The sequence below is a fragment of the Mytilus californianus genome, unplaced genomic scaffold (genome assembly GCF_021869535.1).
Source record: "Mytilus californianus isolate M0D057914Y unplaced genomic scaffold, xbMytCali1.0.p SCAF_13, whole genome shotgun sequence".
Classification (NCBI taxonomy): Eukaryota; Metazoa; Mollusca; class Bivalvia; order Mytilida; family Mytilidae; genus Mytilus; species Mytilus californianus.
Window position 1 is genome coordinate 41,718,198 of NW_026262615.1, and position 14,107 is coordinate 41,732,304.

The 14,107-nt window shown below is 32.3% G+C and overlaps 1 protein-coding gene across 3 annotated transcripts in view; it reads right to left on the minus strand.

Annotated features, from left to right (window-relative positions):
* Window positions 1-5,167: 5,167 nt before the first annotated feature.
* LOC127723684 (uncharacterized) overlaps window positions 5,168-14,107 on the minus strand; it is a 53,455-nt gene continuing 44,515 nt past the window's right edge. For all 3 annotated transcript variants that reach the window (XM_052230426.1, XM_052230424.1, XM_052230425.1), the window contains 5 exons: window positions 13,749-13,823; window positions 11,529-11,560; window positions 10,100-10,210; window positions 8,818-8,870; window positions 5,168-8,533 (listed from right to left, as the gene is read on the minus strand). In XM_052230426.1, the coding sequence (XP_052086386.1) occupies window positions 8,527-8,533; window positions 8,818-8,870; window positions 10,100-10,210; window positions 11,529-11,560; window positions 13,749-13,823 (278 nt within the window). In that variant the 3' untranslated portion in view covers window positions 5,168-8,526. The remainder of the gene's footprint in view (window positions 8,534-8,817; window positions 8,871-10,099; window positions 10,211-11,528; window positions 11,561-13,748; window positions 13,824-14,107) is intronic.

Below are 14,107 nucleotides of genomic sequence, written 5' to 3' on the forward strand. Positions count from 1 at the left end.
AAAATAGTGTCAGAAAAAAAGTAGTTCATTGAGTTTCACCATAGCAACTGTTCTAGTAGGTGATAATCTCTTTTCTTAAACTTTGACTCCCATTGTTGAAGATTACAGTTCTGCACTTAATGCTTATGAATAGTTGAATGATTTGTTTCCATTGAGCAGAGCATAAAATGTTTTTAAAGTATAAATATCAGTCAAAGACGGCTCAAATCGGTACATAAATCTGAATTTCCAGAACACTAGTATATATTCACATCATCCTTATAATAAACGTTTCTCGATTTAAAATGTGTTTATTACTTTTCATGAAGGCTGCAATTGTATTACATATTTCCTGTCGTGGCAGTGGTTTTTTTAAGGACTGTTGTGTTTTTGGTATTTTTTTTTTTTTTTTTTTTTTTAATTTTCTGTACACCATTCATCAATTCGAAACAGTTTGCTCGTATTTTCCAAGTGATAGCATGCTTAGCCTATATTTTGTTTTGACAGAGTGACCTGGTTTATTGGTTGGTGCAAACTAAATTACACGATTTTGACATAAATTATTTATAAGTGCTAGTTTATTCAAATAGGCAAGGTGAGCAATAGAAAACGAACGATAAGCGCATGATCAAAAAATTAATTTAAAGAATTTGACTCATCACTTGCACAGGACAAAATCTAATTCTTTTAACCTAGCTGTTACTATATTGCATTCATCTTGTCCGTTGTTCTAGTAAACATTTTCGTCACATTTTTTTAGGTTCTAGTAAACAAACTGACTTCATTTTTATTAGCAGCTTTACAGTGATGAGTTGTAACTTGTGAGCACTGTTTCCAAACTATGAAAACTATACATTGACCAATGAACAATAAAAACAAGGTCAAGGTCAGCTTAAACTTGCAAAACAGATAGGTACACCTTACAAGCATTCCATACACCAAATGTAGTTGACCAATTGCTAATAGTATCCAAGAAATATACCAAACTATGAAAACGTAACAGTGACCAATGAACCATGGAAATAGGGTCAGGGTCAGATAAACCTGCCAGGTAGACATGTACAACTTACAATCATGCCGTGCAACACATATAGTTGACCTACTGGTTTTGGAATTTGAGAGAGACTTTACCATGAAAACTTAACATTTACTATTGAAAATGAGGTCAAGGTCAGATGAAACTTACCAGACAGACATGTACACCTTAAATTCATTGCATACACCAAATATAGTTGACCAATTGCTAATAGTATCCAAGAAATATACCAAACTATGAAAACGTAACAGTGACCAATGAACCATGGAAATAGGGTCAGGGTCAGATAAACCTGCCAGGTAGACATGTACAACTTACAATCATGCCGTGCAACACATATAGTTGACCTACTGGTTTTGGAATTTGAGAGAGACTTTACCATGAAAACTTAACATTAACTATTGAAAATGAGGTCAAGGTCAGATGAAACTTACCAGACAGACATGTACACCTTAAAATCATTGCATACACCAAAAATAGTTGACCTATTACTTATGGTACATGTATTATTAGAAAAAAAAACTAGACGAAAAAGTTAACATTGACCATTGAACTAAAAAATGAGGTCGATGTTAGGTGAATTCTCTCCGACGGATATGTAGACCTTCAAAGGAACTAATATACCAAATATAGTCATCCTATTACTCATAAGTGAGAAATTCAAATGACAAAAAAACAATTTAGCAGTGCCCGAACCATGAAAATGAAGTCAATGACAATCCACATATGAAAGACGGAAACTGTGTAAGATAAGACACATCTATACTAGGTATGAAGCATCCAGGTCTTCTTCCTTCTGAAATATAAAGCTTTATACAAATAGTTTACGCTGTCGCCAGATAGCTCAGATGTTCTGTCGCCGGATAGCTCAGATGTTAATTTCTAAATTTGCAGTATTTTCAACAAATTTGTTATAACTGCCCAATGAAAGACCTCGCTACGTTCGGTCTTTCATTTGATCAATCCTGGCACCCCTCGCCGTGTTATACGACAGTAAAAACCTTACATTTTCTGACTTATATACTGTTAAAAAATGCAAAGATTAATCATTTGCAAGAAATTGTATCACATTTTACAGATCACATTAAAGTGGGAGATTTTTGTCTTAGTTATTTAAGAGAATTATAATCCCTGTCTTCATGAATTAAGTACGAGCGTTAGCGTATAACCACTCCCAACTCCTCAATTATACGGTGTAACAAAACTCACTTATCAAGATATGAACTTTGGTAATCACTGTTCAGTATAATCAAACATGGTCTGTAATTGCATAAAACAACGAAGAAATGAATTGTTTCTCTTGATGAAAAATACAAGTTATTTTGATAAGCAATTTAATATATTGACCTTTTAAAATTGGAGCTCTGTTTTTTCTCTTGTTTCATATCATTTTTACCGCGGAAAACAACTAACAGTTTGAGGAATATCACACAAATAGGTTATAATATCTTGTTTGAATAAGATACCCCAAATGTGATATACATATATTGTTCAAAAAAGCTTCTTGTGATTCACGGTAAAATATTAAAGTGCAAATGAATAAATAAAAGAGTTTTGGTTAGCAACTTTTCTGAATACCCAAATTGTTCATGAGTTTGATTTCTTGGATAAAGCTGCTTTTCACAGAGATCAATCTAACAATTTATTAATTTTCTGGAAAAGTCGCAAATATGAACTAAACAAATGCACTTGTTAATACTTTGGTCAATTCAAAAATTATGATTGTTCGCAATGGAAATTTATATCCCAGTTGGGTTATCATACCTTAAATGGGTTAATATGACCTATTTGGGCGATTGTCTACAGCCTATTTAAAACGAACTTATATAAAATAATTGTGTTCTCTCTTTTTCCTAGCACTACAATTTTTCTTCCAAGAATTGAAAATCAGTATAAAATATTTAAGCCCTTCCACAATGAGATAAAATTTGACTGGTTTTAAAAGTGTTGTAAAAAGTTTTGCATTATCAATTTTATTTAAAATTTTCCTTTTTATTATTGGTGTCTAAAGTTAAACGACGCGTTAATTACATTTTCTTGTACCAGTATTTAAATTTTTATAAATGGAGGAAAGGATTGTTTCTGCTTTCAACCTTTAAACAAGAGTGTACACGCTGAAATGTCTCGCCTGCTTTACTTACCATTGATTTTATGTTGATAGTCCTAAATAAAGTTTAACTACAAGTATTACACAAACTTAGCATGATCCAAGAAGATAAGGTCAAGGTCAGATAAACCCAAGCCGGAAATATATGTCACACCTTACAATCATTCCATACACTGAATATACTTCACCTATTGCTTATAGTATACAAGAAACAGACCAAACCATGAAAACATTATATAGACCATTGAACCATGAAAATAAGGTCAAGGTCAGATGAACTCTGACAGACATACATGTATACCTTACCATCATTCTATGGATTAAATATAGTTGACATATTGCATATAGTATCTAAGAAACAAACCTAAACAGGAAAACTAAACATTGACCAATGAACCATCAAGGTCATATGATACTTGCCAGACAGACATATACAGCTAACAATAATTCCATACACCAAATAAAGTTGACCTATTGCTTATGGTCTTAAGAAAAACAGACCAAAACACAAAAACTTAACATTGAGCAATGAACCATGAAAATGAGGTCAAGGTCAAATAAAGCCAGCCAGACTGACTACATATTTCCATACAACAAATATAGTTGACCTATTGCATACAGTATAAGAAAAACAGATCAAAACACAAAAACACAACTTGAACCACTGAACCATGAAAATTAGGTCAAGGTCAGATGACACATGCCAGTTGGACATGTACACTTTCCATTCCATATACCAAATATAGTGAATCTTTTGCTTATAGTATCCGAGATATGGACTTGACCACGAAAACTTAACCTTGTTCACTGATCCATGAAATGAGGTCGAGGTCTATAAACAAAGTATGAGCATCCAGGTCTTCTTACCTTCTGAAATATAAAGCTTCTAAGTAGTTAGTTAGTGCCGCTGCTGCCCCAGAACACTATCCCTATGTCTCGCTTCTTGGACAGAAATCACAAGCTCAACAAAAACTATAAATGATTAAAAAATTGTCCCGTAAAACCCTATTGGTCTATTAACAAACTGCAGTTTGCATTTTAATCAAGAAAAATCATGACCTTACAACTGCTATTATATTATGCCTTGCGGGAAATAATTCCATATAGGTTGATAAGGTTATAGAATAGTAAACCTACCTACAATTTTAAAACATTGCTGAAAATGGGTCTTTTATGGTACAAAAAATCCTGTCTTCTGTCATTTTGCATTGTCAAAACTGATCCAAGATAAAGAAGATACAAAAAGGTATACAAAAATCAATGAAATCAAGCAAATGACATACTTTGGTGAAAATTCATGGAAGATTTAAGAAATGCAATAATGCCCGAAACTTTTGGAGAAAAACAAATATATGTTAATATCAAGCTTATCAAACAAAAGTTGATAAAGTACACTGAAATGTCTTTCCTCTTTAACTGATAACAAACAAATGATGTGCTGAAAGTAATTGAAATCAACGTAATATATCCCCAGTCAGGTCTAATGAACCATGTTTACTTTATCAATGATCCGTCTATAAATTATATCAAGGTTAGGCGAACCCTATCAGATATGTACACCTTATCATCCAAAATATACTTTAACAATTTTAACGATATTCCGAACACCAAGGTTTTTCTATCCAAAGGCATAGACTGCCTATAAAGCTGTTTTTTGTTCATCTTTTCCGAATTTTCGGTTTTTAATGCTCTTCAAATTCTTTTTTGATTTGGCCTTCCAACTGTTTTGATTCAAACAACACTGATGAGTCTCATGTAGATGAAACGTGCATCAGGCATACCATAGAAAAAAACTCTGGCATCGTTAATGAGTTTTTAACCTATTGCTTAAAGTATCAGAGAAACCAACTTTACCATGAAAACTTAATATTAACCAATAAACCATGAAAAAAAGGTAGCGGTCAAGGTCAAATGAACCCTGCCATACAGATACATACATCTTTCAATCATTATATACACCAAATAAAGTTGACCTATTGCTTATATGCATGTAAACAGTTCCATGAATCAATCGACAAGGAACAGCATAACTGAAGAAAAAACAGTTATTATATAGTCATTTTATTGGCAAAACATACCAGCATTATCATTGCACTTAAAATGGTAATAAAAGGATACATGTGGTCTGATAAAAAAAAATGGTATAAAATGATATTTAACATCACAGATGTTTTTTCTGAAATTAAAAACTTGAGTCATACCATACAATCTTTTTTGATAAAGATATTAAACAATGTGATTCTTACAAACTATTTAAAAAATACACATTATAAAATGATATTAAAAACCTTTCTTCAGACTTAAAAAATAATCTATTTCTGTTTAAATACCAATAAATGCTATTTCAAGACATGTGTTCTTTACTACATCAGCTGGAGAAAATATTTTACACATTAAATGAGGAATATATATTTATAGATGACATTATGCTCAATCGTTGAATCCATAACTTAACATATAAAATAAAAACAAGCTTAATGTGTTTCTGTGAATTTTATTTTGTTTTATCTATCAGTGTGAATTGCCAAACAATATGAGAATACATTTTAAATTACATACATGTACATGACATTTTGAGCCAGTACATTTTTGTCTCATTTTATACCTGAGCAGAAGAAAAAATCACAGAATATATCATTTGAATCACAAACTCAGTCAATATGCCATCACTAGCTACTTTTGTTCTAATTAACTTAAAATATCAGTAAATCATCTTGATAAAAGTATGTATTGTGCGTTTAGAACAAAATATAAACTAAGAAAAAGGAATGGTAAAGCATATGATCTGCCAAACATGTCAAAACCTGTACATTCAAAACCACTAAAATATTCTATTTGATATAACATTTACCTCTCAACCAAAGAGGTCTTAATCAACTCTCACCCAAAATTTGAATCCTAGTTACTTCTCTTCTAGTACAAAGTATAGATTGATAAGCAAAATACTATATATAGAAGAAAGGTTCGCATAGAAGATACTAGAAGCACTAACAATTGTTTAACATCATTTAAATTCTAATCTATATCTGTCAAATGCTGCTGCCTCTTAATCCAAACCTCCTTTGTAGATACCAATGTTCAAATTATTTGGCATTATATACCTCATTTAAAAAAAGCACTAAAATTGTGTTTCTCAATTACATATCACCCATATTCTTTTGTTGTTTTTGTTACTAACACCATCTCATTTCAAACACTTATCCATATTTTGCAGTTGGCAATTCAGCAAACAGTCTTAATTTCCCTCATTTGGACTGATCTGGTGGGTTTTTTTTTGGAACATAGCTAAATTACAAATGTTCTACCAAACTTTGATAACTATGACAGGTCTCATAATATGCTTGAACTATAAATCAAGCTACTGAAAGATAATAGTACATCAATAATGAACCTTAAAATTTTAATTTCAATTCAAAATTGATAAAAATAAATGGAGAATGTTGCATAAGATGAGGTATTCAATCTTTCAAATTAGCATTGGGAATAGTAAATGCATGTTTTGATATTACTTAAAAATTTTCAAGAATGTATGTTTAACAAACTTCAAGTTTTTTTTAGCAGAAATTACCAGACAGTTCATACTAAATGATCAACCTTTGATATTGGGAGAAACCCTATACTGAGAGAAATGTGAAATGTCCTCAATTTCAGAAGAGTTTAGGCTTTCATCTAAGTCCTCTATAACCTTGGCATAAAATCAAAGAAGGATATATTAAGTTTGAAATGTCCCAATTAGTTTTATAAAAGATACCGTGTTTAGTTCAGCAGTATGGATAAATCTTATTATTATATACTTAGTAGTAAATACATTTAAATTGTTTGTGTAATACGATCTATGACAATCGTGCTGTATCAGTCAACCATGATGATATCAATATCAGTCACGGTTGCAAAGGCTTTATTACACCCTTAAACTGTATGACGTCAGGTCATCGACATCAGTCACTGTTGCAAAGGCTTTATCAAACACCTAATCTGTATGACGTCAGTCACAGGAAAAAATAAATGGAGAATGTGTCCCCATGGACACAGATGATGCCCCCGCTTGCATACAACATTACAAAGGGTCATAACTCAAGAACGATAAAAGTGACGCTACCCAAATTTGTACTTGATCTTAGTTTTGTGGTAATAAGTATTGTGTATAGGTTTCATAATGTTTGGTTGGAGCAAACTTAAATTACAGAACGGAAACTAAAAATATTTCAATTTTTCGATTTATAAAGGGGCATAACTCGAGAATAGTTAAAGTGACCCCACCAAAATTCAAACCTGATCTGTATTTTGTGGGTATAAGCATTGTGTATAAGTTTTATAACAGTTGGTTCAGGCAAACTTAAGTTAAACGGGAACTAAAAAATTAAAAAAATTTCCATTTATAAAGGGGCATGACTCTAGAACAGTTAAAGTGACGCCACCAAAATTCAAATGTATCTGTGTTTTATGGTAATGAGCATTGTGTATAAGTTTCATAACATTTGGTTGAGGCAAACTCAAGTTAGAGAACGGAAACCAATTCTGGGACATACGGACGTACGTACGTACAGACGGACAAGGGTAAAACTTAATGCCCCCTCCGCTATGGCGAGGGCATAAAAATTGTTAACCTTATCGCTTGAACCCATTATCACGAGAACCCTTTACTTACATTTACCTTCTATATGTATCAGTGAAAAAACTTCAGTTATTTTCATTTCATCACAGTTGTATTATTATTGCACTAGTTTGATTATCATGGTTATTAATCAATAACTTTGACATAAATAGTAATCCATTTCACATACATTTATTGTGTCTTAGTTAAATGTCTATCCCCATAAAAGTATTGTTGTCTAGTAAACATTCTAACCAAATAAAACAGAACACAATCAACATTTGTAAATGTTACCATTTTTCATAAAAGCATTATCTAATTGGACAAACTAGTTTGCATATGTGAGTAAATACTGACTATACCCTACAGTCCAGAATCAAACATTATCCACGATTTTATTTTCTTACAGTTCACCCACAGTACACACACATTCAGTAAAAAAAATCACTCTTGCTGGTGAATCTAGATGATAGCTGTTGATTTAGAGTGTATTTTAGTGAATCAGGGTGATTGCTGGTGATTGGTGATTATTAATTCCTGTCATATCCTTTTTATTAAATACATATCAAAAAGATATATATATTCACCGTGTAGGCACTTTACAAAAGGACATGACTAGTTTGTTCCCTTAACCCGTAATCAATAAAAAATAAAATTATGATAAAAGTCCCATTATCTACGGGAACTAGAAATAAAAATATATAACTTGTTCTGAACAAAACATAATTCGGTAAATGTCTAATATCAGCTTGAAGTTTTAATGTTCCTGAGTCGCCCATCAAAACTGTAATCTTTTCTACTTATATTCCATTACAATCTACAATAGTAAGAAGAAATTATTAGATAAAGTTAGGATACAAGATTCATGTTAACTAACAAAGCGTTGTTTAATTTTGGAATTACCATAGGAACCAGAATTTTAGAGTGCTATGTTTAACATTTGATGTCATTATTTCAAAATTCAAAGATTCATATTTTTTTTAAACTTACTTTGTATTTAACAATTCAAAGAAGTCATTATTTACCCTAACTTCTATCGCAATTCCTAATATTTGCTTCATATGAGAACTGACGATGAAATGTTTGAAATTGGAAACCTACGTTAATTCCTCTAATGCCTTCAACAACTTGTCCTTTGCTCTGACTTTTAGTTCCTACAATACAACGAACAATAAATAAATTATTGAAACAAACTTCAAGTTTCTACAATTAATAAACACCTCAGAGATTTGTCAGAAAGAAATGTATATGTAGTTGGAAACTATTCAATATCTATAACCCACACAATTTAATATTTATTTATATTATGAAAACTGTTTTGACCCAATCAAGCCCTTTTATTTATCCCTCCCCATAGAAATTTAAATTTTAACTTAACAGTAACAGACCTAAAAAAAAATCTATTTCCATGAGGCACAAGAAAAAAAGTTTAATGAGCTAAAATAAAACTAATAGAATAAACATAAAACCATACAAAGTGTCAACCATATCAGGCACAGTTGCCCGCATCCAGGTCATATGGTCCCTGGTAGATAGCTTCATTATTTGGTACCTGGTAGTTTCACTGACAATATACACAATTGAGTACCAAGTAGATAGTTGTCTCATTGACTCTCATACCCCACCATATTTTCTTATTTTAAAAACTTTTTGTAACTACTTTCTGAAGTGGTTCACAAGTTGGTTTTGATGACTTACAGTCTCTTATTTTGTATGTAATTGGAAAGCTTGTGTGTACTAGACTCTGGATTAATCCCACCATATTTTATTCCTGTTACTTTCCAGCTGTTACTTTCCAGAGGAGTCTGTGATGGTCTGTTATTCTTTCCTGCATTTTTGGTATCCATACAATGAATTACTATTCCTCAGAATATTTCAGGGATTTGAGGGAATTTAAGATTTTCAAATTCTTATTTTTTCTAGTACTGGTAAATGACATACAAAATTCTAATTATCTCAGTATTCAAATATCTTGCATATAACATTACAATATCACATATTTAAGCAGCTCCCTTTTGTTAATTTTTCTTTTCTTGAATGTAATGTTTCTTTTGCCTCATCTATTGTGTTTATTTCAACAAAAAAATTCAAGTTATTTATTCAGTACCACGTCATGCACATGGACCATTCAGAGTTCTACAGACTGTAACTGCTGTAAACAGGGTAATTTTCATGCAGGGGTTATTTTCTCTAACCTGACAGTCACGTCAAAAGTGCTAAAATATTCTAAGCGCAAATAGTTTTTTAAATGAGAAACTATTGATACAAAGTACAAATTTTATGAATGAGTGACTCTAACCCACGCAAGAAAACTGTATACTACAATGTTAATGTGATAATACCATCCCGCCATAACATCAATGCTCACAATATACATATTTACCTCATCCTTATTGTATGAATATCCTTCCTCATGTTTTTCCTCAAGAAGTTCAATCTGCTTCAATTTCTTCTCGATTTTCTTAATTTCTCTTTTCTTAGCATCTTCAAAATTCTGTGAAGTAAAAAAAAGGTAACTAACCGTCAAATTTCAAACAATCAGAGGTATTCTAATGGTCAGTGAAAGAATATTTCAGTGATTTGTGAATGGAAAAAACCATCATTTGATAAAAGTTAAAAAAAACAAGAATGTGTCCATAGTACACTGATGCCCCACTCACACTATCATTTTCTATGTTCAGTAGACCATGAAATTGGGGTCAAAACTCTAATTTGGCAATAAAATTAGAAAGATCATATCATAGGGAACATGTGTACTAAGTTTCAAGTTGATTGGACTTCAACTTCATCAAAAACAATTATCCAGGGAAATACAATGTTTTCCTCAATCCTAAAAAGTTGATAACAATGAAAATATATGAACACACAGTATCACTTGCATTATGTCAAAAAATTAAAAGTTACTTTATGAAAGTAGGTGAATTTAATTGATTGATTCTTGGTTGCTTAACATCCAGTGGCAGTTATGAAAGTGAATGATATCAAACCAAAATAAATTTATTTGCAGATTACTAGACAATCATTATAAAAAAATATTTTTAACAACATTTGTTTTAAAGAATGTGTTAACAAATAAATCAATATCTTGTAATAATCAATTTGAAATTAAATGTCTCACATGTAGGCAGCCATTTGAGTATTATCTGTGAGGTCACAACTAAGGTTCAACTTCAGGTTTTACCTGTCCTAGCATTTGCAACTTGTGAAGGAAAACTAAAGTGGGCAAAATCTGATGGGTCTTGTTGCTTACAACTTCCAACCCAAGCTCACTTTTGGAAGAAATTAAAGATCAAAATCAAGCTGCATTAGCACCTTTAGAAGCTGTAGTTTGGACACAGGATGAATGGTACAAATTCAAACAATAGAGGAATGGTTGGAATGAGTGAATGTAAGGAAATTCCATACCCTGAAGGAATGTTTGTTGTAAAGAATCAGATTTGGTGCTAATGAACTTGGAAGACCACAACTGCATCACCATGCGTCTTTGTAACGACACTTTAATTCAAAATCCTGATGTATCAGTACTGGCTTGTTATAAAACTGGTATAGTGGGGATGATGTAGCAAATATCTCCCTTTGTACCCTTCAATACAAAAGAGCTCCACAATATGTTGCTATCCAGTAATTGGTGGGAAATCCATTTTTTTTTAATTCTAACTAGCCTATTTGACATTTCAAAGTATAAATTTGAACAACTTGAAAGTTTAAACAATAAACCTTATCCTCAACAATAATTCTTTTAACTGAGCTGATTTTTTTTTTTTTTGGGGGGGGGGAGGGGGGGGGGAGCTTCTTCTTTACTGTATACTTACTGCATTAATGGACCCCTCTTGAACAGGGGAAACTGAAAGAAGAAAAAAATCATTTAATAATTAAAGTATTCAATCTGATATTGTTTAATTATAGACTTTATTTAAATGATTCAAATGTCTTTTAACAATTTCACTACTGCATATAACCATATGACAGACAGTCTGACAAGTGTAACAAATTTTATGTTGGTGAGACAAATTTTGGTAAAATTTATAAATTATCATAAGTCACAAATATATCTATGGAAATTCCAATTTTATACTAACTTTTTTTTTTAAATCTTTGAAAAAAACAAACAATTTTGAGTTTATTAAGGCCAAGCTTATACTAAATACCAGAGAGAGTGTTAATTGGAACCAGTATCAGTGAAAACAAGTTATTTTTTCCAGATGGCAGATGTTCCTCTTAAATTTTATCACGTAGTCTGTTTGCTGAATGTAAAATTGAGAATGGATATGGGCAATGTGTTAAAGAGACCAACAACCCGACCAAAGTACATAGACAATAACTGTTAATTAGCGTCTTTAAATATCAGCTGTATTTGTACGAGGCTGAAAAACAATGTGTAATGCAAGCTTTAGCGAAATATTACTCGTTTTGAGCGAAGTACAAATACAGCTGATATTTAACGACACTAAACTGTTATTGTCTTTATCCTGCAATTAATTCTGTATATTGTTTGTGATTTCAAAGACAGAAAAATTCACATTTATTGCATTTATTTTCTATTTAAAATCCCTAGAGGCCAGCGCAGTAATATTAAATCACACATTCAGTTGAAGACAGGTTTGCAGAAAAGAATTTCAAATGGTCAACAATAATACATCCCTTAAAGTAAATAATTATCTAATCTAAAATAACAACTAATTTCAAGAGAAAAAATTATTACAAAACATTGTCCAATTTGAAACAAAAGTGAATGAGTTGTCCTATGCTTCAGAACTTTGAACTGAACTTGACATTCACTTAACATGCTGAAATTGACATTATTGCGTGGTTGATTTTGTGTATCAATGATTGGTGCCGTAGAAAATGGAGTTAATCCTGCTGTTCATGTTTGTCTATTAGCAGAAAATGGGTTTAATTCTTATTGCTCTAAAAAATGCTTGAAGACGAACAGAATGTAAATTAATCTATCGTTCGCATAAGGTCAAGCGATATGTCATTGGAATGCGACTGTAATACACATTCTGAGGTCGCGCAGGTTCATACAAGACTCGTCAACAGCAATACACAAACGTAGTCTGGCAGTGGGCTGAGCTTTAAAGCGATACCTGTATAGTGTACAGATACAGCCTAGCGATATCTGTTGGGCTGTATATGTATGATAAGACACCCAATTGCAGGATAAAATGTATAAGTTTTGGTTAAGCATTTTCTACAAATGGTCACTAATATAAGTTATATGGTTCGCTACTGACCCCCTACGGATCCATAGAGGGTTAGTAAAATCCATAGGGGGTGAGGCCGGAGGCCGAATCTCCTATGGATTTTATTCACCCTCTATGGTCCGTAGGGGGTCAGTAGTTAACCGTATAACGAATTTATCGCACGCGATACTTTTTCTGCAGCGTTTTGTAGAAAAATAAACAATGAAATACAAAAACATCAATAGATGACGTCACCATTAACAGGAGACGTGACGTCATGAACCCACTATGGAATTTACTAACCCCCTACGGATCCATAGGGGGTCACCACGTGACGGCGTTAAACCAATCACAACGTGATAATTTACCCGCGGTGCGATAACAGAAAATATAGGTAAATGCAATTTCTGGAAACAGATAAGACTATTTTTTCGAGTTTTCCAATCAAATAAAAAAGGTTTGCTGACCTATTGACCCAATTTCTTTTCAGCAGGTGTTAACACATATATTTGATTCAGCCAAAATGGATTGATTGATTGTTGTTGATTTAACGCCATTTTTAAGCGCCACTATTGGCCTATTTCGTGGTTGCCAGTTTTTATTGGCGGAGAAAGCCAGAGTGCCCAGAGAAAACCAGTGACCTTTGAAAGGAAAACTGACAATCCTAGTCAATTAAGATTGGAGTCAAGTGCACCCGCACGTGCTGGGTTCGAACTCACAACCTCAGTGTTGACTGGCTAGTGATTACAGTAGTAGAACTACTTAGACCACTTGGCCACCGAGACTCCCAGCCTAATTGGAAACAATTACAATAAAAGATTAATACTATCCCTTAAAACATTTTCTTACCTCTGCTTATCTCTCCAGTATCTGATGGTACTTTAACAACAACAAATGACGGAGATGCAGGAGCTCCTTCCATATCTGCAATACAACACACATTTTAACAAGGATAAACCAGTATATTTTATTTTACAAGTTAATCCCCATAATTCTTGAACAACAAAGTGAAAGTTGCCAAAAAGTATACACACATGTACAGAACTTACTGGAGTTATGGAACATATTTCAAGGCATACTTTAATTAGTTTGCTATATTCTATACTGTAAATTCAGGAATAATTGGATGCATTTATTATTGTGTTTTCTGAAGAACGGACAAAAAAGCAAGATTACATATTGCCATTTCAAGTTAATCTGCAAAAAGA